This window comes from Acipenser ruthenus, chromosome 15 (assembly GCF_902713425.1).
Source record: "Acipenser ruthenus chromosome 15, fAciRut3.2 maternal haplotype, whole genome shotgun sequence".
Taxonomy (NCBI): domain Eukaryota; kingdom Metazoa; phylum Chordata; class Actinopteri; order Acipenseriformes; family Acipenseridae; genus Acipenser; species Acipenser ruthenus.
The window spans coordinates 15,860,369-15,882,925 of NC_081203.1; the positions used below are offsets into that span (position 1 = coordinate 15,860,369).

The 22,557-nt window shown below is 33.0% G+C and overlaps 1 protein-coding gene across 1 annotated transcript in view; it reads right to left on the reverse strand.

The window, feature by feature from the left end:
- LOC117422092 (zinc finger protein 239-like) overlaps positions 1-22,557 on the reverse strand; it is a 57,344-nt gene that overhangs the window by 13,788 nt on the left and 20,999 nt on the right. Inside the window, exon 2 of the mRNA XM_058987199.1 lies at positions 21,596-22,459. Coding sequence (XP_058843182.1) covers positions 21,596-22,441 — 846 coding nt within the window. The 5' untranslated portion in view covers positions 22,442-22,459. The remainder of the gene's footprint in view (positions 1-21,595; positions 22,460-22,557) is intronic.

The window sequence follows — 22,557 nt, forward strand, 5'->3', positions numbered from 1 at the left end:
TTTTCTAAAAAAAGTCGACTGGTCCGGAGCTGTCGAAAAAATTAAATTTTGGCCAATTTTATCTTTTCATAATTTTAATGTACTGTTCTTTTGAGAAAGCTTATAGGTTCGGACCTGTCAAGAAAACAGAATTTTTTGATCTTCAAAACTACCCAAATTTAGACACCCCCTTTTCTGTAAAAGTGGACTGGAACTGACCTGTCAAAAATATTATTTAGGCATTTTTATTTTTTCATAATTTCGATCTACTATATTTTTGAAAAAGCTTATATGTTCGGACATGTCAAGAAAACACAATTTTTTGATATTCAATACTACCCAAATTTAGACACCCCCTTTTCTGTAAAAGTGGAGTTCCAGACCTGTTGAAAAAAATAATTATTTTGGACCATTTTATTTTTTCATAATTTCAAAGCCCCGAAATTTTGAGAAAGCTTACAGGTTCAGATATGTCAAGAAAACACAATTTTTTGATATTCAATACTACCCAAATTTAGACACCCCCTTTTCTGTAAAAGTGGAGTTCCAGACCTGTTGAAAAAAATAATAATTCTTGACCATTTTATTTTTTCATAATTTCAATGCCCCAAACTTTTGAGTAAGCTTACAGGTTCAGACATGTCAAGAAAACACAATTTTTTGATCTTCAAAAGTACCCAAATTTAGACACCCCCTTTTCTGAAAAAGTGGACTGGAACGGACCTGTCAAAAATATTATTTTGGCCATTTTATTTTTTCATAATTTCGATCTACTATATTTTTGAAAAAGCTTATAGGTTCGGATATGTCAAGAAAACACAATTTTTTGATATTCAATACTACCCAAATTTAGACACCCCCTTTTCTGTAAAAGTGGAGTTCCAGACCTGTTGAAAAAAATAATTATTTTGGACCATTTTATTTTTTCATAATTTCAAAGCCCCGAAATTTTGAGAAAGCTTACAGGTTCAGATATGTCAAGAAAACACAATTTTTTGATCTTCAAAACTACCCAAATTTAGACACCCCCTTTTCTGAAAAAGTGGACTGGTCCGGACGTGTTGAAAAAAATAATAATTCTTGACCATTTTATTTTTTCATAATTTCAATGCCCCGAACTTTTGAGTAAGCTTACAGGTTCAGACCTGTGAAGAAAACACAATTTTTTAATCTTCAGAACTACCAAAATTAAGACTCCCCCTTTTCTAAAAAAAGTCGACTGGTCCGGAGCTGTCGAAAAAATTAAATTTTGGCCAATTTTATCTTTTCATAATTTTAATGTACTGTTCTTTTGAGAAAGCTTATAGGTTCGGACCTGTCAAGAAAACAGAATTTTTTGATCTTCAAAACTACCCAAATTTAGACACCCCCTTTTCTGTAAAAGTGGACTGGAACTGACCTGTCAAAAATATTATTTAGGCATTTTTATTTTTTCATAATTTCGATCTACTATATTTTTGAAAAAGCTTATAGGTTCGGACATGTCAAGAAAACACAATTTTTTGATCTTCAAAACTACCCAAATTTAGACACCCCCTTTTCTGTAAAAGTGGAGTTCCAGACCTGTTGAAAAAAATAATTATTTTGGACCATTTTATTTTTTCATAATTTCAAAGCCCCGAAATTTTGAGAAAGCTTACAGGTTCAGATATGTCAAGAAAACACAATTTTTTGATCTTCAAAACTACCCAAATTTAGACACCCCCTTTTCTGAAAAAGTGGACTGGTCCGGACGTGTTGAAAAAAATAATAATTCTTGACCATTTTATTTTTTCATAATTTCAATGCCCCGAACTTTTGAGTAAGCTTACAGGTTCAGACCTGTGAAGAAAACACAATTTTTTAATCTTCAGAACTACCAAAATTAAGACTCCCCCTTTTCTAAAAAAAGTCGACTGGTCCGGAGCTGTCGAAAAAATTAAATTTTGGCCAATTTTATCTTTTCATAATTTTAATGTACTGTTCTTTTGAGAAAGCTTATAGGTTCGGACCTGTCAAGAAAACAGAATTTTTTGATCTTCAAAACTACCCAAATTTAGACACCCCCTTTTCTGTAAAAGTGGACTGGAACTGACCTGTCAAAAATATTATTTAGGCATTTTTATTTTTTCATAATTTCGATCTACTATATTTTTGAAAAAGCTTATAGGTTCGGACATGTCAAGAAAACACAATTTTTTGATCTTCAAAACTACCCAAATTTAGACACCCCCTTTTCTGTAAAAGTGGAGTTCCAGACCTGTTGAAAAAAATAATTATTTTGGACCATTTTATTTTTTCATAATTTCAAAGCCCCGAAATTTTGAGAAAGCTTACAGGTTCAGATATGTCAAGAAAACACAATTTTTTGATCTTCAAAACTACCCAAATTTAGACACCCCCTTTTCTGAAAAAGTGGACTGGTCCGGACGTGTTGAAAAAAATAATAATTCTTGACCATTTTATTTTTTCATAATTTCAATGCCCCGAACTTTTGAGTAAGCTTACAGGTTCAGACCTGTGAAGAAAACACAATTTTTTAATCTTCAGAACTACCAAAATTAAGACTCCCCCTTTTCTAAAAAAAGTCGACTGGTCGAAAAAATTAAATTTTGGCCAATTTTATCTTTTCATAATTTTAATGTACTGTTCTTTTGAGAAAGCTTATAGGTTCGGACCTGTCAAGAAAACAGAATTTTTTGATCTTCAAAACTACCCAAATTTAGACACCCCCTTTTCTGTAAAAGTGGACTGGAACTGACCTGTCAAAAATATTATTTAGGCATTTTTATTTTTTCATAATTTCGATCTACTATATTTTTGAAAAAGCTTATAGGTTCGGATATGTCAAGAAAACACAATTTTTTGATATTCAATACTACCCAAATTTAGACACCCCCTTTTCTGTAAAAGTGGAGTTCCAGACCTGTTGAAAAAAATAATTATTTTGGACCATTTTATTTTTTCATAATTTCAAAGCCCCGAAATTTTGAGAAAGCTTACAGGTTCAGATATGTCAAGAAAACACAATTTTTTGATCTTCAAAACTACCCAAATTTAGACACCCCCTTTTCTGAAAAAGTGGACTGGTCCGGACGTGTTGAAAAAAATAATAATTCTTGACCATTTTATTTTTTCATAATTTCAATGCCCCGAACTTTTGAGTAAGCTTACAGGTTCAGACCTGTGAAGAAAACACAATTTTTTAATCTTCAGAACTACCAAAATTAAGACTCCCCCTTTTCTAAAAAAAGTCGACTGGTCGAAAAAATTAAATTTTGGCCAATTTTATCTTTTCATAATTTTAATGTACTGTTCTTTTGAGAAAGCTTATAGGTTCGGACCTGTCAAGAAAACAGAATTTTTTGATCTTCAAAACTACCCAAATTTAGACACCCCCTTTTCTGTAAAAGTGGACTGGAACTGACCTGTCAAAAATATTATTTAGGCATTTTTATTTTTTCATAATTTCGATCTACTATATTTTTGAAAAAGCTTATATGTTCGGACATGTCAAGAAAACACAATTTTTTGATATTCAATACTACCCAAATTTAGACACCCCCTTTTCTGTAAAAGTGGAGTTCCAGACCTGTTGAAAAAAATAATTATTTTGGACCATTTTATTTTTTCATAATTTCAAAGCCCCGAAATTTTGAGAAAGCTTACAGGTTCAGATATGTCAAGAAAACACAATTTTTTGATATTCAATACTACCCAAATTTAGACACCCCCTTTTCTGTAAAAGTGGAGTTCCAGACCTGTTGAAAAAAATAATAATTCTTGACCATTTTATTTTTTCATAATTTCAATGCCCCGAACTTTTGAGTAAGCTTACAGGTTCAGACCTGTGAAGAAAACACAATTTTTTAATCTTCAGAACTACCAAAATTAAGACTCCCCCTTTTCTGAAAAAGTGGACTGGAACGGACCAGTCAAAAATATTATTTTGGCCATTTTATTTTTTCATAATTTCGATCTACTATATTTTTGAAAAAGCTTATATGTTCGGACATGTCAAGAAAACACAATTTTTTGATATTCAATACTACCCAAATTTAGACACCCCCTTTTCTGTAAAAGTGGAGTTCCAGACCTGTTGAAAAAAATAATTATTTTGGACCATTTTATTTTTTCATAATTTCAAAGCCCCGAAATTTTGAGAAAGCTTACAGGTTCAGATATGTCAAGAAAACACAATTTTTTGATCTTCAAAACTACCCAAATTTAGACACCCCCTTTTCTGAAAAAGTGGACTGGTCCGGACGTGTTGAAAAAAATAATAATTCTTGACCATTTTATTTTTTCATAATTTCAATGCCCCGAACTTTTGAGTAAGCTTACAGGTTCAGACCTGTGAAGAAAACACAATTTTTTAATCTTCAGAACTACCAAAATTAAGACTCCCCCTTTTCTAAAAAAAGTCGACTGGTCGAAAAAATTAAATTTTGGCCAATTTTATCTTTTCATAATTTTAATGTACTGTTCTTTTGAGAAAGCTTATAGGTTCGGACCTGTCAAGAAAACAGAATTTTTTGATCTTCAAAACTACCCAAATTTAGACACCCCCTTTTCTGAAAAAGTGGACTGGTCCGGACGTGTTGAAAAAAATAATAATTCTTGACCATTTTATTTTTTCATAATTTCAATGCCCCGAACTTTTGAGTAAGCTTACAGGTTCAGACCTGTGAAGAAAACACAATTTTTTAATCTTCAGAACTACCAAAATTAAGACTCCCCCTTTTCTGAAAAAGTGGACTGGAACGGACCAGTCAAAAATATTATTTTGGCCATTTTATTTTTTCATAATTTCGATCTACTATATTTTTGAAAAAGCTTATATGTTCGGACATGTCAAGAAAACACAATTTTTTGATATTCAATACTACCCAAATTTAGACACCCCCTTTTCTGTAAAAGTGGAGTTCCAGACCTGTTGAAAAAAATAATTATTTTGGACCATTTTATTTTTTCATAATTTCAAAGCCCCGAAATTTTGAGAAAGCTTACAGGTTCAGATATGTCAAGAAAACACAATTTTTTGATCTTCAAAACTACCCAAATTTAGACACCCCCTTTTCTGAAAAAGTGGACTGGTCCGGACGTGTTGAAAAAAATAATAATTCTTGACCATTTTATTTTTTCATAATTTCAATGCCCCGAACTTTTGAGTAAGCTTACAGGTTCAGACCTGTGAAGAAAACACAATTTTTTAATCTTCAGAACTACCAAAATTAAGACTCCCCCTTTTCTAAAAAAAGTCGACTGGTCGAAAAAATTAAATTTTGGCCAATTTTATCTTTTCATAATTTTAATGTACTGTTCTTTTGAGAAAGCTTATAGGTTCGGACCTGTCAAGAAAACAGAATTTTTTGATCTTCAAAACTACCCAAATTTAGACACCCCCTTTTCTGTAAAAGTGGACTGGAACTGACCTGTCAAAAATATTATTTAGGCATTTTTATTTTTTCATAATTTCGATCTACTATATTTTTGAAAAAGCTTATTATTTTGGCCATTATATTTTTTCATAATTTCGATCTACTATATTTTTGAAAAAGCTTATAGGTTCGGACATGTCAAGAAAACACAATTTTTTGATATTCAATACTACCCAAATTTAGACACCCCCTTTTCTGTAAAAGTGGAGTTCCAGATCTGTTGAAAAAAATAATTATTTTGGACCATTTTATTTTTTCATAATTTCAAAGCCCCGAAATTTTGAGAAAGCTTACAGGTTCAGATATGTCAAGAAAACACAATTTTTTGATATTCAATACTACCCAAATTTAGACACCCCCTTTTCTGTAAAAGTGGAGTTCCAGACCTGTTGAAAAAAATAATAATTCTTGACCATTTTATTTTTTCATAATTTCAATGCCCCAAACTTTTGAGTAAGCTTACAGGTTCAGACATGTCAAGAAAACACAATTTTTTGATCTTCAAAAGTACCCAAATTTAGACACCCCCTTTTCTGAAAAAGTGGACTGGAACGGACCTGTCAAAAATATTATTTTGGCCATTTTATTTTTTCATAATTTCGATCTACTATATTTTTGAAAAAGCTTATAGGTTCGGATATGTCAAGAAAACACAATTTTTTGATATTCAATACTACCCAAATTTAGACACCCCCTTTTCTGTAAAAGTGGAGTTCCAGACCTGTTGAAAAAAATAATTATTTTGGACCATTTTATTTTTTCATAATTTCAAAGCCCCGAAATTTTGAGAAAGCTTACAGGTTCAGATATGTCAAGAAAACACAATTTTTTGATCTTCAAAACTACCCAAATTTAGACACCCCCTTTTCTGAAAAAGTGGACTGGTCCGGACGTGTTGAAAAAAATAATAATTCTTGACCATTTTATTTTTTCATAATTTCAATGCCCCGAACTTTTGAGTAAGCTTACAGGTTCAGACCTGTGAAGAAAACACAATTTTTTAATCTTCAGAACTACCAAAATTAAGACTCCCCCTTTTCTAAAAAAAGTCGACTGGTCCGGAGCTGTCGAAAAAATTAAATTTTGGCCAATTTTATCTTTTCATAATTTTAATGTACTGTTCTTTTGAGAAAGCTTATAGGTTCGGACCTGTCAAGAAAACAGAATTTTTTGATCTTCAAAACTACCCAAATTTAGACACCCCCTTTTCTGTAAAAGTGGACTGGAACTGACCTGTCAAAAATATTATTTAGGCATTTTTATTTTTTCATAATTTCGATCTACTATATTTTTGAAAAAGCTTATAGGTTCGGACATGTCAAGAAAACACAATTTTTTGATCTTCAAAACTACCCAAATTTAGACACCCCCTTTTCTGTAAAAGTGGAGTTCCAGACCTGTTGAAAAAAATAATTATTTTGGACCATTTTATTTTTTCATAATTTCAAAGCCCCGAAATTTTGAGAAAGCTTACAGGTTCAGATATGTCAAGAAAACACAATTTTTTGATCTTCAAAACTACCCAAATTTAGACACCCCCTTTTCTGAAAAAGTGGACTGGTCCGGACGTGTTGAAAAAAATAATAATTCTTGACCATTTTATTTTTTCATAATTTCAATGCCCCGAACTTTTGAGTAAGCTTACAGGTTCAGACCTGTGAAGAAAACACAATTTTTTAATCTTCAGAACTACCAAAATTAAGACTCCCCCTTTTCTAAAAAAAGTCGACTGGTCGAAAAAATTAAATTTTGGCCAATTTTATCTTTTCATAATTTTAATGTACTGTTCTTTTGAGAAAGCTTATAGGTTCGGACCTGTCAAGAAAACAGAATTTTTTGATCTTCAAAACTACCCAAATTTAGACACCCCCTTTTCTGTAAAAGTGGACTGGAACTGACCTGTCAAAAATATTATTTAGGCATTTTTATTTTTTCATAATTTCGATCTACTATATTTTTGAAAAAGCTTATAGGTTCGGACATGTCAAGAAAACACAATTTTTTGATATTCAATACTACCCAAATTTAGACACCCCCTTTTCTGTAAAAGTGGAGTTCCAGACCTGTTGAAAAAAATAATAATTCTTGACCATTTTATTTTTTCATAATTTCAATGCCCCAAACTTTTGAGTAAGCTTACAGGTTCAGACATGTCAAGAAAACACAATTTTTTGATCTTCAAAAGTACCCAAATTTAGACACCCCCTTTTCTGAAAAAGTGGACTGGAACGGACCTGTCAAAAATATTATTTTGGCCATTTTATTTTTTCATAATTTCGATCTACTATATTTTTGAAAAAGCTTATAGGTTCGGACATGTCAAGAAAACACAATTTTTTGATATTCAATACTACCCAAATTTAGACACCCCCTTTTCTGTAAAAGTGGAGTTCCAGACCTGTTGAAAAAAATAATTATTTTGGACCATTTTATTTTTTCATAATTTCAAAGCCCCGAAATTTTGAGAAAGCTTACAGGTTCAGATATGTCAAGAAAACACAATTTTTTGATCTTCAAAACTACCCAAATTTAGACACCCCCTTTTCTGAAAAAGTGGACTGGTCCGGACGTGTTGAAAAAAATAATAATTCTTGACCATTTTATTTTTTCATAATTTCAATGCCCCGAACTTTTGAGTAAGCTTACAGGTTCAGACCTGTGAAGAAAACACAATTTTTTAATCTTCAGAACTACCAAAATTAAGACTCCCCCTTTTCTAAAAAAAGTCGACTGGTCCGGAGCTGTCGAAAAAATTAAATTTTGGCCAATTTTATCTTTTCATAATTTTAATGTACTGTTCTTTTGAGAAAGCTTATAGGTTCGGACCTGTCAAGAAAACAGAATTTTTTGATCTTCAAAACTACCCAAATTTAGACACCCCCTTTTCTGTAAAAGTGGACTGGAACTGACCTGTCAAAAATATTATTTAGGCATTTTTATTTTTTCATAATTTCGATCTACTATATTTTTGAAAAAGCTTATAGGTTCGGACATGTCAAGAAAACACAATTTTTTGATATTCAATACTACCCAAATTTAGACACCCCCTTTTCTGTAAAAGTGGAGTTCCAGACCTGTTGAAAAAAATAATAATTCTTGACCATTTTATTTTTTCATAATTTCAATGCCCCAAACTTTTGAGTAAGCTTACAGGTTCAGACATGTCAAGAAAACACAATTTTTTGATCTTCAAAAGTACACAAATTTAGACACCCCCTTTTCTAAAAAAGTGGACTGGAACGGACCTGTCAAAAATATTATTTTGGCCATTTTATTTTTTCATAATTTCGATCTACTATATTTTTGAAAAAGCTTATAGGTTCGGACATGTCAAGAAAACACAATTTTTTGATATTCAATACTACCCAAATTTAGACACCCCCTTTTCTGTAAAAGTGGACTGGAACTGACCTGTCAAAAATATTATTTAGGCATTTTTATTTTTTCATAATTTCGATCTACTATATTTTTGAAAAAGCTTATAGGTTCGGATATGTCGAAAAAACAAATTTTTTTGATCTTTAAAACTACCCAAATATAGACACCCCCTTTTCTGTAAAAGTGGACTTGTCCGGACCTGTTGAAACAAATAATAATTTTTGACCATTTTATTTTTTCATAATTTCAATGCCCTGAACTTTTGAGTAAGCTTACAGGTTCGAACCTGTGAAGAAAACACAATTTTTTGATCTTCAAAACTACCCAAATTTAGACACTCCCTTTTCTAAAAAAGTCGACTGGTCGACCTGTTGAAAAAATTACATTTTGGCCAATTTTATTTTTTCATAATTTTAATGTACTATTCTTTTGAGAAAGCTTATAGGTTCGGACCTGTCAAGAAAACAGAATTTTTTGATCTTCAAAACTACCCAAATTTAGAGATAACCTTTTCTGTAAAAGTGGACTGGTCCGGACCTGTTGAAAAAATTAAATTTTGGCCAATTTTATTTTTTCATAATTTTAATGTACTATTCTTTTGAGAAAGCTTATAGGTTCGGACACGTCAAGAAAACACAATTTTTTGATCTTTATCAACCCAAATTTAGACATCCTCTTTTCTGAAAAAGTGGACTGGTCCGGACCTGTTGAAAAAAAAAAAAATTTTGACCATTTTATTTTCTCATAATTTCAATGCCCCGAAACATTGAGAAAGCTTACAAGTTCAGACATGTCAAGAAAACACAATTTTTTGATCTTCAAAACTACCCAGTTAGACACCCCCTTTTCTGTAAAAGTGGACTGGTCCGGACCTGTTGAAAAAAATAATAATTTTGGACCATTTTATTTTTTCATAATTTCAATGCCCCGAACTTTTGAGTAAGCTTACAGGTTCAGACCTTTGAAGAAAACACAATTTTTTTTATCTTCAGAACTACCCAAATTTAGACACCCCCTTTTCTAAAAAAGTCGACTGGTCCGGACCTGTTGAAAAAATTAAATTTTGGCCAATTTTATTTTTTCATAATTTTAATGTACTATTCTTTTGAGAAAGCTATAGGTTCGGACCTGTCAAGAAAACACAATTTTTTGATCTTCAAAACTACCCAAATTTAGACACCCCCTTTTCTGTAAAAGTGGACTGGTCCGGACCTGTTGAAAAAAATAATAATTCTTGACCATTTTATTTTTTCATAATTTCAATGCCCCGAACTTTTGAGTAAGCTTACAGGTTCAGACATGTCAAGAAAACACAATTTTTTGATCTTCAAAAGTACCCAAATTTAGACACCCCCTTTTCTGAAAAAGTGGACTGGAACGGACCTGTCAAAAATATTATTTTGGCCATTTTATTTTTTCATAATTTCGATCTACTATATTTTTGAAAAAGCTTATAGGTCGGACATGTCAAGAAAACACAATTTTTTGATATTCAATACTACCCAAATTTAGACACCCCCTTTTCTGTAAAAGTGGAGTTCCAGACCTGTTGAAAAAAATAATTATTTTGGACCATTTTATTTTTTCATAATTTCAAAGCCCCGAAATTTTGAGAAAGCTTACAGGTTCAGACATGTCAAGAAAACACAATTTTTTGATCTTCAAAAGTACCCAAATTTAGACACCCCCTTTTCTGTAAAAGTGGACTGGAACTGACCTGTCAAAAATATTATTTAGGCATTTTTATTTTTTCATAATTTCGATGTACGATATTTTTGAAAAAGCTTATAGGTTCGGATATGTCAAAAAAACACAATTTTTTGATCTTTAAACAACCCAAATTTAGACACCCCCTTTTCTGTAAAAGTGGACTTGTCCGGACCTGTCGAAAAAATTAAATTTTGGCCAATTTTAATGTACTGTTCTTTTGAGAAAGCTTATAGGTTCGGACCTGTCAAGAAAACACAATTTTTTGATCTTCAAAACTACCAAAATTTAGACACGCCCTTTTCTGTAAAAGTGGAGTGGTCCGGACCTGTTGAAAAAAATAATATTTCTTGACCATTTTATTTTTTCATAATTTCAAAGCCCCGAAACGTTGAGAAAGCTTACAGGTTCGGACCTGTGAAGAAAACACAATTTTTTGATCTTCAAAACTACCCAAATTTAGACACCCCATTTTCTGAAAAAGTGGACTGGAACGGACGAGTCAAAAATATTATTTTGGCCATTTTATTTTTTCATAATTTCGATCTACTATATTTTTGAGAAAGCTTACAGGTTCGGACCTGTGAAGAAAACACAATTTTTTGATCTTCAGAACTACCCAAATTTAGACACCCCCTTTTCTAAAAAAGTCGACTGGTCCGGACCTGTCGAAAAAATTAAATTTTGGCCAATTTTATCTTTTCATAATTTTAATGTACTGTTCTTTTGAGAAAGCTTATAGGTTCGGACCTGTCAAGAAAACACAATTTTTTGATCTTCAAAACTACCCAGTTAGACACCCCCTTTTCTGAAAAAGTGGACTGGTCCGGACCTGTTGAAAAAAATAATAATTTTGGACCATTTTATTTTTTCATAATTTCAATGCCCCAAACTTTTGAGTAAGCTTACAGGTTCAGACCTGTGAAGAAAACACACTTTTTTTATCTTCAGAACTACCAAAATTAAGACACCCCCTTTTCTAAAAAAAGTCGACTGGTCCGGACCTGTCGAAAAAATTTAATTTTGGCCAATTTTAATGTACTGTTCTTTTGAGAAAGCTTATAGGTTCGGACCTGTCAAGAAAACACAATTTTTTGATCTTCATAAAAAACCAAATTTAGACATCCTCTTTTCTGAAAAAGTGACCTGGTCCGGACCTGTTGAAAAAAATAATAATTCTTGACCATTTTATTTTTTCATAATTTCAATGCCCCGAAACGTTGAGAAAGCTTACAGGTTCGGACATGTCAAGAAAACACAATTTTTTGATCTTCAAAACTACCCAAATTTAGACACCCCATTTTCTGAAAAAGTGGACTGGAACGGACGTGTCAAAAATATTATTTTGGCCATTTTACTTTTTCATAATTTCGATCTACTATATTTTTGAAAAAGCTTATAGGTTCGGACATGTCAAGAAAACACAATTTTTTGATCTTCAAAACTACCCAAATTTAGACACCCCCTTTTCTGTAAAAGTGGAGTTCCAGACCTGTTGAAAAAAATAATAATTTTGGACCATTTTATTTTTTCATAACTTCAATGCCCCGAAACTTTGAGAAAGCTTACAGGTTCAGACATGTCAAGAAAACACAATTTTTTGATCTTCAAAACTACCCAAATTAGACACCCCCTTTTCTGTAAAAGTGGACTGGAACTGACCTGTCAAAAATATTATTTAGGCATTTTTATTTTTTCATAATTTCGATGTAATATATTTTTGAAAAAGCTTATAGGTTCGGATATGTCAAAAAAACACAATTTTTTGATCTTTAAAACAACCCAAATTTAGAAACCCCCTTTTCTAAAAAAAGTCGACTGGTCCGGACCTGTCGAAAAAATTAAAGTTTGGCCAATTTTAATGTACTGTTCTTTTGAGAAAGCTTATAGGTACCTGTGAAGAAAACACAATTTTTTGATCTTCAAAACTACCCAAATTTAGACACCCCCTTTTCTGTAAAAGTGGACAGGTCAGGACCTGTTGAAAAAAATAATAATTTTGGACCATTTTATTTTTTCATAATTTCAATGCCCCGAACTTTTGAGTAAGCTTACAGGTTCAGACCTGTGAAGAAAACACAATTTTTTTATCTTCAGAACTACCAAAATTAAGACACCCCCTTTTCTAAAAAAAGTCGACTGGTCCGGACCTGTCGAAAAAATTAAATTTTGGCCAATTTTAATGTACTGTTCTTTTGAGAAAGCTTATAGGTTCGGACCTGTCAAGAAAACACAATTTTTTGATCTTCATAAAAAACCAAATTTAGACATCCTCTTTTCTGAAAAAGTGACCTGGTCCGGACCTGTTGAAAAAAATAATAATTCTTGACCATTTTATTTTTTCATAATTTCAATGCCCCGAAACGTTGAGAAAGCTTACAGGTTCGGACATGTCAAGAAAACACAATTTTTTGATCTTCAAAACTACCCAAATTTAGACACCCCATTTTCTGAAAAAGTGGACTGGAACGGACGTGTCAAAAATATTATTTTGGCCATTTTACTTTTTCATAATTTCGATCTACTATATTTTTGAAAAAGCTTATAGGTTCGGACATGTCAAGAAAACACAATTTTTTGATCTTCAAAACTACCCAAATTTAGACACCCCCTTTTCTGTAAAAGTGGAGTTCCAGACCTGTTGAAAAAAATAATAATTTTGGACCATTTTATTTTTTCATAACTTCAATGCCCCGAAACTTTGAGAAAGCTTACAGGTTCAGACATGTCAAGAAAACACAATTTTTTGATCTTCAAAACTACCCAAATTAGACACCCCCTTTTCTGTAAAAGTGGACTGGAACTGACCTGTCAAAAATATTATTTAGGCATTTTTATTTTTTCATAATTTCGATGTAATATATTTTTGAAAAAGCTTATAGGTTCGGATATGTCAAAAAAACACAATTTTTTGATCTTTAAAACAACCCAAATTTAGAAACCCCCTTTTCTAAAAAAAGTCGACTGGTCCGGACCTGTCGAAAAAATTAAAGTTTGGCCAATTTTAATGTACTGTTCTTTTGAGAAAGCTTATAGGTACCTGTGAAGAAAACACAATTTTTTGATCTTCAAAACTACCCAAATTTAGACACCCCCTTTTCTGTAAAAGTGGACAGGTCAGGACCTGTTGAAAAAAATAATAATTTTGGACCATTTTATTTTTTCATAATTTCAATGCCCCGAACTTTTGAGTAAGCTTACAGGTTCAGACCTGTGAAGAAAACACAATTTTTTTATCTTCAGAACTACCAAAATTAAGACACCCCCTTTTCTAAAAAAAGTCGACTGGTCCGGACCTGTCGAAAAAATTAAATTTTGGCCAATTTTAATGTACTGTTCTTTTGAGAAAGCTTATAGGTTCGGACCTGTCAAGAAAACACAATTTTTTGATCTTCATAAAAAACCAAATTTAGACATCCTCTTTTCTGAAAAAGTGACCTGGTCCGGACCTGTTGAAAAAAATAATAATTCTTGACCATTTTATTTTTTCATAATTTCAATGCCCCGAAACGTTGAGAAAGCTTACAGGTTCGGACATGTCAAGAAAACACAATTTTTTGATCTTCAAAACTACCCAAATTTAGACACCCCATTTTCTGAAAAAGTGGAGTTCCAGACCTGTTGAAAAAAATAATAATTTTGGACCATTTTATTTTTTCATAACTTCAATGCCCCGAAACTTTGAGAAAGCTTACAGGTTCAGACATGTCAAGAAAACACAATTTTTTGATCTTCAAAACTACCCAAATTAGACACCCCCTTTTCTGTAAAAGTGGACTGGAACTGACCTGTCAAAAATATTATTTAGGCATTTTTATTTTTTCATAATTTCGATGTAATATATTTTTGAAAAAGCTTATAGGTTCGGATATGTCAAAAAAACACAATTTTTTGATCTTTAAAACAACCCAAATTTAGAAACCCCCTTTTCTAAAAAAAGTCGACTGGTCCGGACCTGTCGAAAAAATTAAAGTTTGGCCAATTTTAATGTACTGTTCTTTTGAGAAAGCTTATAGGTTCGGACCTGTCAAGAAAACACAATTTTTTGATCTTTAAAACTACCCAAATTTAAACACCCCCTTTTCTGTAAAAGTGGACTGGAACGGACCTGTCAAATATATTATTTTGGCCATTTTATTTCTTCATAATTTCAATGCCCCGAACTTTTGAGAGAGCTTACAGGTACCTGTGAAGAAAAAACAATTTTTTGATCTTCAAAACTACCCAAATTTAGACACCCCCTTTTCTGAAAAGTGGACTGGAACGGACCTGTCAAAAATATTATTTTGGCCATTTTATTTTTTCATAATTTTGATCTACTATATTTTTGAAAAAGCTTATAGGTTCGGACATGTCAAGAAAACACAATTTTATGATCTTCAAAACTACCCAAATTTAGAAACCCCCTTTTCTGTAAAAGTGCTGGTCCGGACCTGTTGAAAAAATAATAATTTTTGACCATTTTATTTTTTCATAATTTCAATGCCTCGAACTTTTGAGAAAGCTTACAGGTTCGGACCTGTGAAGAAAACACAATTTTTTGATCTTCAAAACTACCAAAATTTAGACACACCCTTTTCTGTAAAAGTGGACTGGTCCGGACCTGTCGAAAAATTTAAATTTTGGCCAATTTCAATGTACTGTTCTTTTGAGAAAGCTTATAGGTTCGGACCTGTCAAGAAAACACAATTTTTTGATCTTAAAAACTACCCAAATTTAGACACTCCCTTTTCTGTAAAAGTGGAGTGGTCCGGAGCTGTTGAAAAAAATAATAATTTTGGACCATTTTATTTTTTCATAATTTCGATGTACTATATTTTTGAAAAAGCTTATAGGTTCGGACATGTCAAGAAAACACAATTTTTTGATATTCAAAACTACCCAAATTTAGACACCCCCTTTTCTGTAAAAGTGGAGTGGACCGGCGCTGTTGAAAAAAATAATAATTTTGGACCATTTTATTTTTTCATAATTTCGATCTACTATATTTTTGAAAAAGCTTATAGGTTCGGACCTGTGAAGAAAACACAATTTTTTGATCTTCAGAACTACCCAAATTTAGACACCCCCTTTTCTGTAAAAGTGGACTGGTCCGGACCTGTCGAAAAAATTTAATTTTGGCCAATTTTAATGTACTGTTCTTTTGAGAAAGCTTATATGTTCGGACCTGTCAAGAAAACACAATTTTTTGATCTTCAAAACTACCAAAATATAGACACCCCCTTTTCTGAAAAAGTGGACTGGAACGGACCTGTCAAATATATTATTTTGGCCATTTTATTTCTTCATAATTTCAATGCCCTGAACTTTTGAGAGAGCTTACAGGTACCTGTAAAGAAAACACAATTTTTTGATCTTCAAAACTACCCAAATTTAGACACCCCCTTTTCTGTAAAAGTGGAGTGGTCCGGACCTGTTGAAAAAAATAATAATTTTGGACCATTTTATTTTTTCATAATTTCAATGCCCTGAACTTTTGAGTAAGCTTAGAGGTTCGGACCTGTGAAGAAAACACAATTTTTTGATATTCAAAACTACCCAAATTTAGACACCCCATTTTCTGAAAAAGTGGACTGGAACGGACGTGTCAAAAATATTATTTTGGCCATTTTATTTTTTCATAATTTCGATCTACTATATTTTTGAAAAAGCTTATAGGTTCAGACATGTCAAGAAAACACAATTTTTTGATCTTCAAAACTACCCAAATTTAGACACCCCATTTTCTGAAAAAGTGGACTGGAACGGACGTGTCAAAAATATTATTTTGGCCATTTTATTTTTTCATAATTTTGCTCTACTATATTTTTAAAAAAGCTTATAGGTTCGGACCGGTCAAGAAAACACAATTTTTTGATCTTCAAAACTACCCAAATTTAGACACCCCCTTTTCTGTAAAAGTGGAGTTCCAGACCTGTTGAAAAAAATAATAATTTTGGACCATTTTATTTTTTCATAACTTCAATGCCCCGAAATTTTGAGAAAGCTTACAGGTTCGGACCTGTGAAGAAAACACCATTTTTTGATCTTCAGAACTACCCAAATTTAGACACCCCCTTTTCTAAAAAAAGTCGACTGGTCCGGAGCTGTCGAAAAAATTTAATTTTGGCCAATTTTAATGTACTGTTCTTTTGAGAAAGCTTATAGGTTCGGACCTGTCAAGAAAACACAATTTTTTGATCTTCATAACAAACCAAATTTAGACATCCTCTTTTCTGAAAAAGTGGACTGGTCCGGACCTGTTGAAAAAAATAATAATTTTGACCATTTTATTTTCTCATAATTTCAATGCCCCGAAACATTGAGAAAGCTTACAAGTTCAGACATGTCAAGAAAACACAATTTTTTGATCTTCAAAACTACCCAGTTAGACACCCCCTTTTCTGTAAAAGTGGACTGGTCCGGACCTGTTGAAAAAAATAATAATTTTGGACCATTTTATTTTTTCATAATTTCAATGCCCCGAACTTTTGAGTAAGCTTACAGGTTCAGACCTGTGAAGAAAACACAATTTTTTTTATCTTCAGAACTACCAAAATTAAGACACCCCCTTTTCTAAAAAAAGTCGACTGGTCCGGACCTGTCGAAAAAATTAAATTTTGGCCAATTTTAATGTACTGTTCTTTTGAGAAAGCTTATAGGTTCGGACCTGTCAAGAAAACACAATTTTTTGATCTTCATAACAAACCAAATTTAGACATCCTCTTTTCTGAAAAAGTGACCTGGTCCGGACCTGTTGAAAAAAATAATAATTCTTGACCATTTTATTTTTTCATTATTTCAATGCCCCGAAACGTTGAGAAAGCTTACAGGTTCGGACATGTCAAGAAAACACAATTTTTTGATCTTCAAAACTACCCAAATTTAGACACCCCATTTTCTGAAAAAGTGGACTGGAACGGACGTGTCAAAAATATTATTTTGGCCATTTTACTTTTTCATAATTTCGATCTACTATATTTTTGAAAAAGCTTATAGGTTCGGACCGGTCAAGAAAACACAATTTTTTGATCTTCAAAACTACCCAAATTTAGACACCCCCTTTTCTGTAAAAGTGGAGTTCCAGACCTGTTGAAAAAAATAATAATTTTGGACCATTTTATTTTTTCATAACTTCAATGCCACGAAACTTTGAGAAAGCTTACAGGTTCAGACATGTCAAGAAAACACAATTTTTTGATCTTCAAAACTACCCAAATTAGACACCCCCTTTTCTGTAAAAGTGGACTGGAACTGACCTGTCAAAAATATTATTTAGGCATTTTTATTTTTTCATAATTTCGATGTACTATATTTTTGAAAAAGCTTATAGGTTCGGATATGTCAAAAAAACACAATTTTTTGATCTTTAAAAGAACCCAAATTTAGAAACCCCCTTTTCTAAAAAAGTCGACTGGTCGACCTGTGGAAAAAATTAAATTTTGGCCAATTTTAATGTACTGTTCTTTTGAGAAAACTTATAGGTTCGGACCTGTCAAGAAAACACAATTTTTTGATCTTTAAAACTACCCAAATTTAAACACCCCCTTTTCTGTAAAAGTGGACTGGAACGGACCTGTCAAATATATTATTTTGGCCATTTTATTTCTTCATAATTTCAATGCCCCGAACTTTTGAGAGAGCTTACAGGTACCTGTGAAGAAAACACAATTTTTTGATCTTCAAAACTACCCAAATTTAGACACCCCCTTTTCTGAAAAGTGGACTGGAACGGACCTGTCAAAAATATTATTTTGGCCATTTTATTTTTTCATAATTTTGATCTACTATATTTTTGAAAAAGCTTATAGGTTCGGACATGTCAAGAAAACACAATTTTATGATCTTCAAAACTACCCAAATTTAGAAACCCCCTTTTCTGTAAAAGTGGTGGTCCGGACCTGTTGAAAAAATAATAATTTTTGACCATTTTATTTTTTCATAATTTCAATGCCCCGAACTTTTGAGAAAGCTTACAGGTTCGGACCTGTGAAGAAAACACAATTTTTTGATCTTCAAAACTACCAAAATTTAGACACCCCCTTTTCTGAAAAGTGGACTGGTCCGGACCTGTTGAAAAAAATAATAATTTTGGACCATTTTATTTTTTCATAATTTCGATCTACTATATTTTTGAAAAAGCTTATAGGTTCGGACCTGTGAAGAAAACACAATTTTTTGATCTTCAGAACTACCCAAATTTAGACACCCCCTTTTCTGTAAAAGTGGACTGGTCCGGACCTGTCGAAAAAATTAAATTTTGGCCAATTTTAATGTACTGTTCTTTTGAGAAAGCTTATAGGTTCGGACCTGTCAAGAAAACACAATTTTTTTATCTTCAAAACTACCAAAATATAGACACCCCCTTTTCTGAAAAAGTGGACTGGAACGGACCTGTCAAATATATTATTTTGGCCATTTTATTTTTTCATAATTTCAATGCCCTGAACTTTTGAGTAAGCTTAGAGGTTCGGACCTGTGAAGAAAACACAATTTTTTGATCTTCAAAACTACCCAAATTTAGACACCCCCTTTTCTGAAAAGTGGACTGGTCCGGACCTGTTGAAAAAAATAATAATTCTTGACCATTTTATTTTTTCATAATTTCGATCTACTATATTTTTGAAAAAGCTTATCAGTTCGGACATGTCAAGAAAACACAATTTTTTGATCTTCAAAACTACCCAAATTTAGACACCCCCTTTTCTGTAAAAGTGGAGTGGTCCGGACCTGTTGAAAAAAATAATAATTTTTGACCATTTTATTTTTTCATAATTTCAATGCCCTGAACTTTTGAGTAAGCTTAGAGGTTCGGACCTGTGAAGAAAACACAATTTTTTGATCTTCAAAACTACCCAAATTTAGACACCCCATTTTCTGAAAAAGTGGACTGGAACGGACGTGTCAAAAATATTATTTTGGCCATTTTATTTTTTCATAATTTCAATCTACTATATTTTTTAAAAAGCTTATAGGTTCGGACATGTCAAGAAAACACAATTTTTTGATCTTCAAAACTACCCAAATTTAGACACCCCCTTTTCTGTAAAAGTGGAGTGGTCCGGACCTGTTGAAAAAAATAATAATTTTGGACCATTTTATTTTTTCATAATTTCAATGCCCTGAACTTTTGAGTAAGCTTAGAGGTTCGGACCTGTGAAGAAAACACAATTTATTGATCTTCAAAACTACCCAAATTTAGACACCCCATTTTCTGAAAAAGTGGACTGGAACGGACGTGTCAAAAATATTATTTTGGCCATTTTATTTTTTCATAATTTCAATCTACTATATTTTTTAAAAAGCTTATAGGTTCGGACATGTCAAGAAAACACAATTTTTTGATCTTCAAAACTACCCAAATTTAGACACCCCCTTTTCTGTAAAAGTGGAGTTCCAGACCTGTTGAAAAAAATAATAATTTTGGACCATTTTATTTTTTCATAATTTCAATGCCCCGAAATTTTGAGAAAGCTTACAGGTTCAGACATGTCAAGAAAACACCATTTTTTGATCTTCAAAACAACCCAAATTTAGACACCCCCTTTTCTGTAAAAGTGGACTGGAACGGACGTGTCAAAAATATTATTTTGGCCATTTTATTTTTTCATAATTTCAATCTACTATATTTTTTAAAAAGCTTATAGGTTCGGACATGTCAAGAAAACACAATTTTTTGATCTTCAAAACTACCCAAATTTAGACACCCCCTTTTCTGTAAAAGTGGAGTGGTCCGGACCTGTTGAAAAAAATAATAATTTTGGACCATTTTATTTTTTCATAATTTCAATGCCCTGAACTTTTGAGTAAGCTTAGAGGTTCGGACCTGTGAAGAAAACACAATTTATTGATCTTCAAAACTACCCAAATTTAGACACCCCATTTTCTGAAAAAGTGGACTGGAACGGACGTGTCAAAAATATTATTTTGGCCATTTTATTTTTTCATAATTTCAATCTACTATATTTTTTAAAAAGCTTATAGGTTCGGACATGTCAAGAAAACACAATTTTTTGATCTTCAAAACTACCCAAATTTAGACACCCCCTTTTCTGTAAAAGTGGAGTTCCAGACCTGTTGAAAAAAATAATAATTTTGGACCATTTTATTTTTTCATAATTTCAATGCCCCGAAATTTTGAGAAAGCTTACAGGTTCAGACATGTCAAGAAAACACCATTTTTTGATCTTCAAAACAACCCAAATTTAGACACCCCCTTTTCTGTAAAAGTGGACTGGTCCGGACCTGTTGAAAAAAATAATAATTCTTGACCATTTTATTTTTTCATAATTTCGATCTACTATATTTTTGAAAAAGCTTATCAGTTCGGACATGTCAAGAAAACACAATTTTTTGATCTTCAAAACTACCCAAATTTAGACACCCCCTTTTCTGTAAATGTGGACTGGGTTGTTTTGAAAATCAAAAAAATGTGTTTTTTGATATATCCGAACGTATAAGCTTTTTCAAAAATATAGTAGATCGAAATTATGAAAAAATAAAAATGCCTAAATAATATTTTTGACAGGTCCGTTCCAGTCCACATTTACAGAAAAGGGGGTGTCTAAATTTGGGTAGTTTTGAAGATCAAAAATTGTGTTTTCTTGACATGTCTGAACCTGTAAGCTTTCTCAAAGTTCGGGGCATTGAAATTATGAAAAAATAAAATGGTCAAAAATTATTATTTTTTTCAGTCCACTTGCCACCAGCAACTGCAACCAGAGTTGCATGAAATCTTGTAAATAAATCTGCACGTCTGAGTGGCATGGCAAAGACAACGTTGTGTCTCTCCTGTCTACCGTGAGTGGAAAACACCCCCTATTACAGCAAGTTTTACATTATCGCAGAATATCTTAGCATGAAAAACCCATGTTTGTCCCAGCAATTAATCACTAGGATTGTAAAACCTGGACTGGCTCCAACTGCTCTGCAATAGTTCTATATACAGACAGCTGAAGAACTCACACTAAAATGATAAGGACAACATCCAGCAAGCAGAATCAGAACAGAAAGTACAGCTCCAATCATGCCTTTGCACTGCCAGTAACAAGGAGGGATGATGAGAGCTGTAGTTCTTTAGTTGGAGAGAGTAGTGATGGTAGTTTCCACTAAGCACACTGATGAGTATTAACCTGATTGGAATAAGTGAAGCTCTGCCCACATTGCTGACAGTGATAGGGTTTCTCTCCTGTGTGAATGCGTTGGTGAGTTTTATAATGCCCCGACTGGGTGAAGCTGTCCCCACACTGCTCGCAGATAAACAAGCTCTCGGGGGGCTCAACGAAACCCGCACCCCCTTTAGCGTGGACCCTCTGGTGCTCTTTCAGCTCCTGGAACTGGGAGAAGCCTGCCGCACACTGGGAACACTGGTACGCAGTGTCGCCCCCAGCGTGAATCAGCTTGTGCTGCTTCAGGTCCCCCAGCTGTACAAACAGTTGCCCGCACTCAGCACAGTGGTAGGCTTTCTCCCCAGTATGGATCCTCAGATGGAGCTTCAGGTTGCCCAGTTGGCTGAAGCTCTTTTTGCATTGGGAGCACTGGTACAGAGCCTGCCCAGTATGAACTCGCTGATGGTTTCTCAGGTGCTCCAGTCTGCCGTAGCTCTCCCCGCAGTCCGGGCAGTGATACGGTTTCTCTCCTGTGTGAACTCGCTGGTGTCTCTTCAGAGAGTTTGAGTGGCTGAATTTGGCGCCACACTCGGGGCAGGTGTGGGTGGGCTCTGAGGGGCGTCTGGGGATTTCAGACCCCCTGGAATTCTGATCGCAAACCGAACACCGGGAATTACCAGTCCTCGGGTGAGTCTGATAGTTTTTCCCACATTCTGCACAGATTTCTGAATCAGATTTGTTCTCTGCTTTGATCAGTAGTTCAGGAGCCTCCTCCTTCACACAGATGGACCCCAGCTCTGACACATCCTCGGCAATGCTGCTTTGTGCCACTGGGGGGAGCTGCTCTTCTTTAATCTGCACCAATTCCATCTTTGTTTAGTAGTGTGTCTAGAAAAAAACAAACAAAAAAACCCACATTAGTTTCTGTTTTAAAACATTTCAAACTTTAGGATTAAACATATCTTTTATTATACATGTTTACTGAA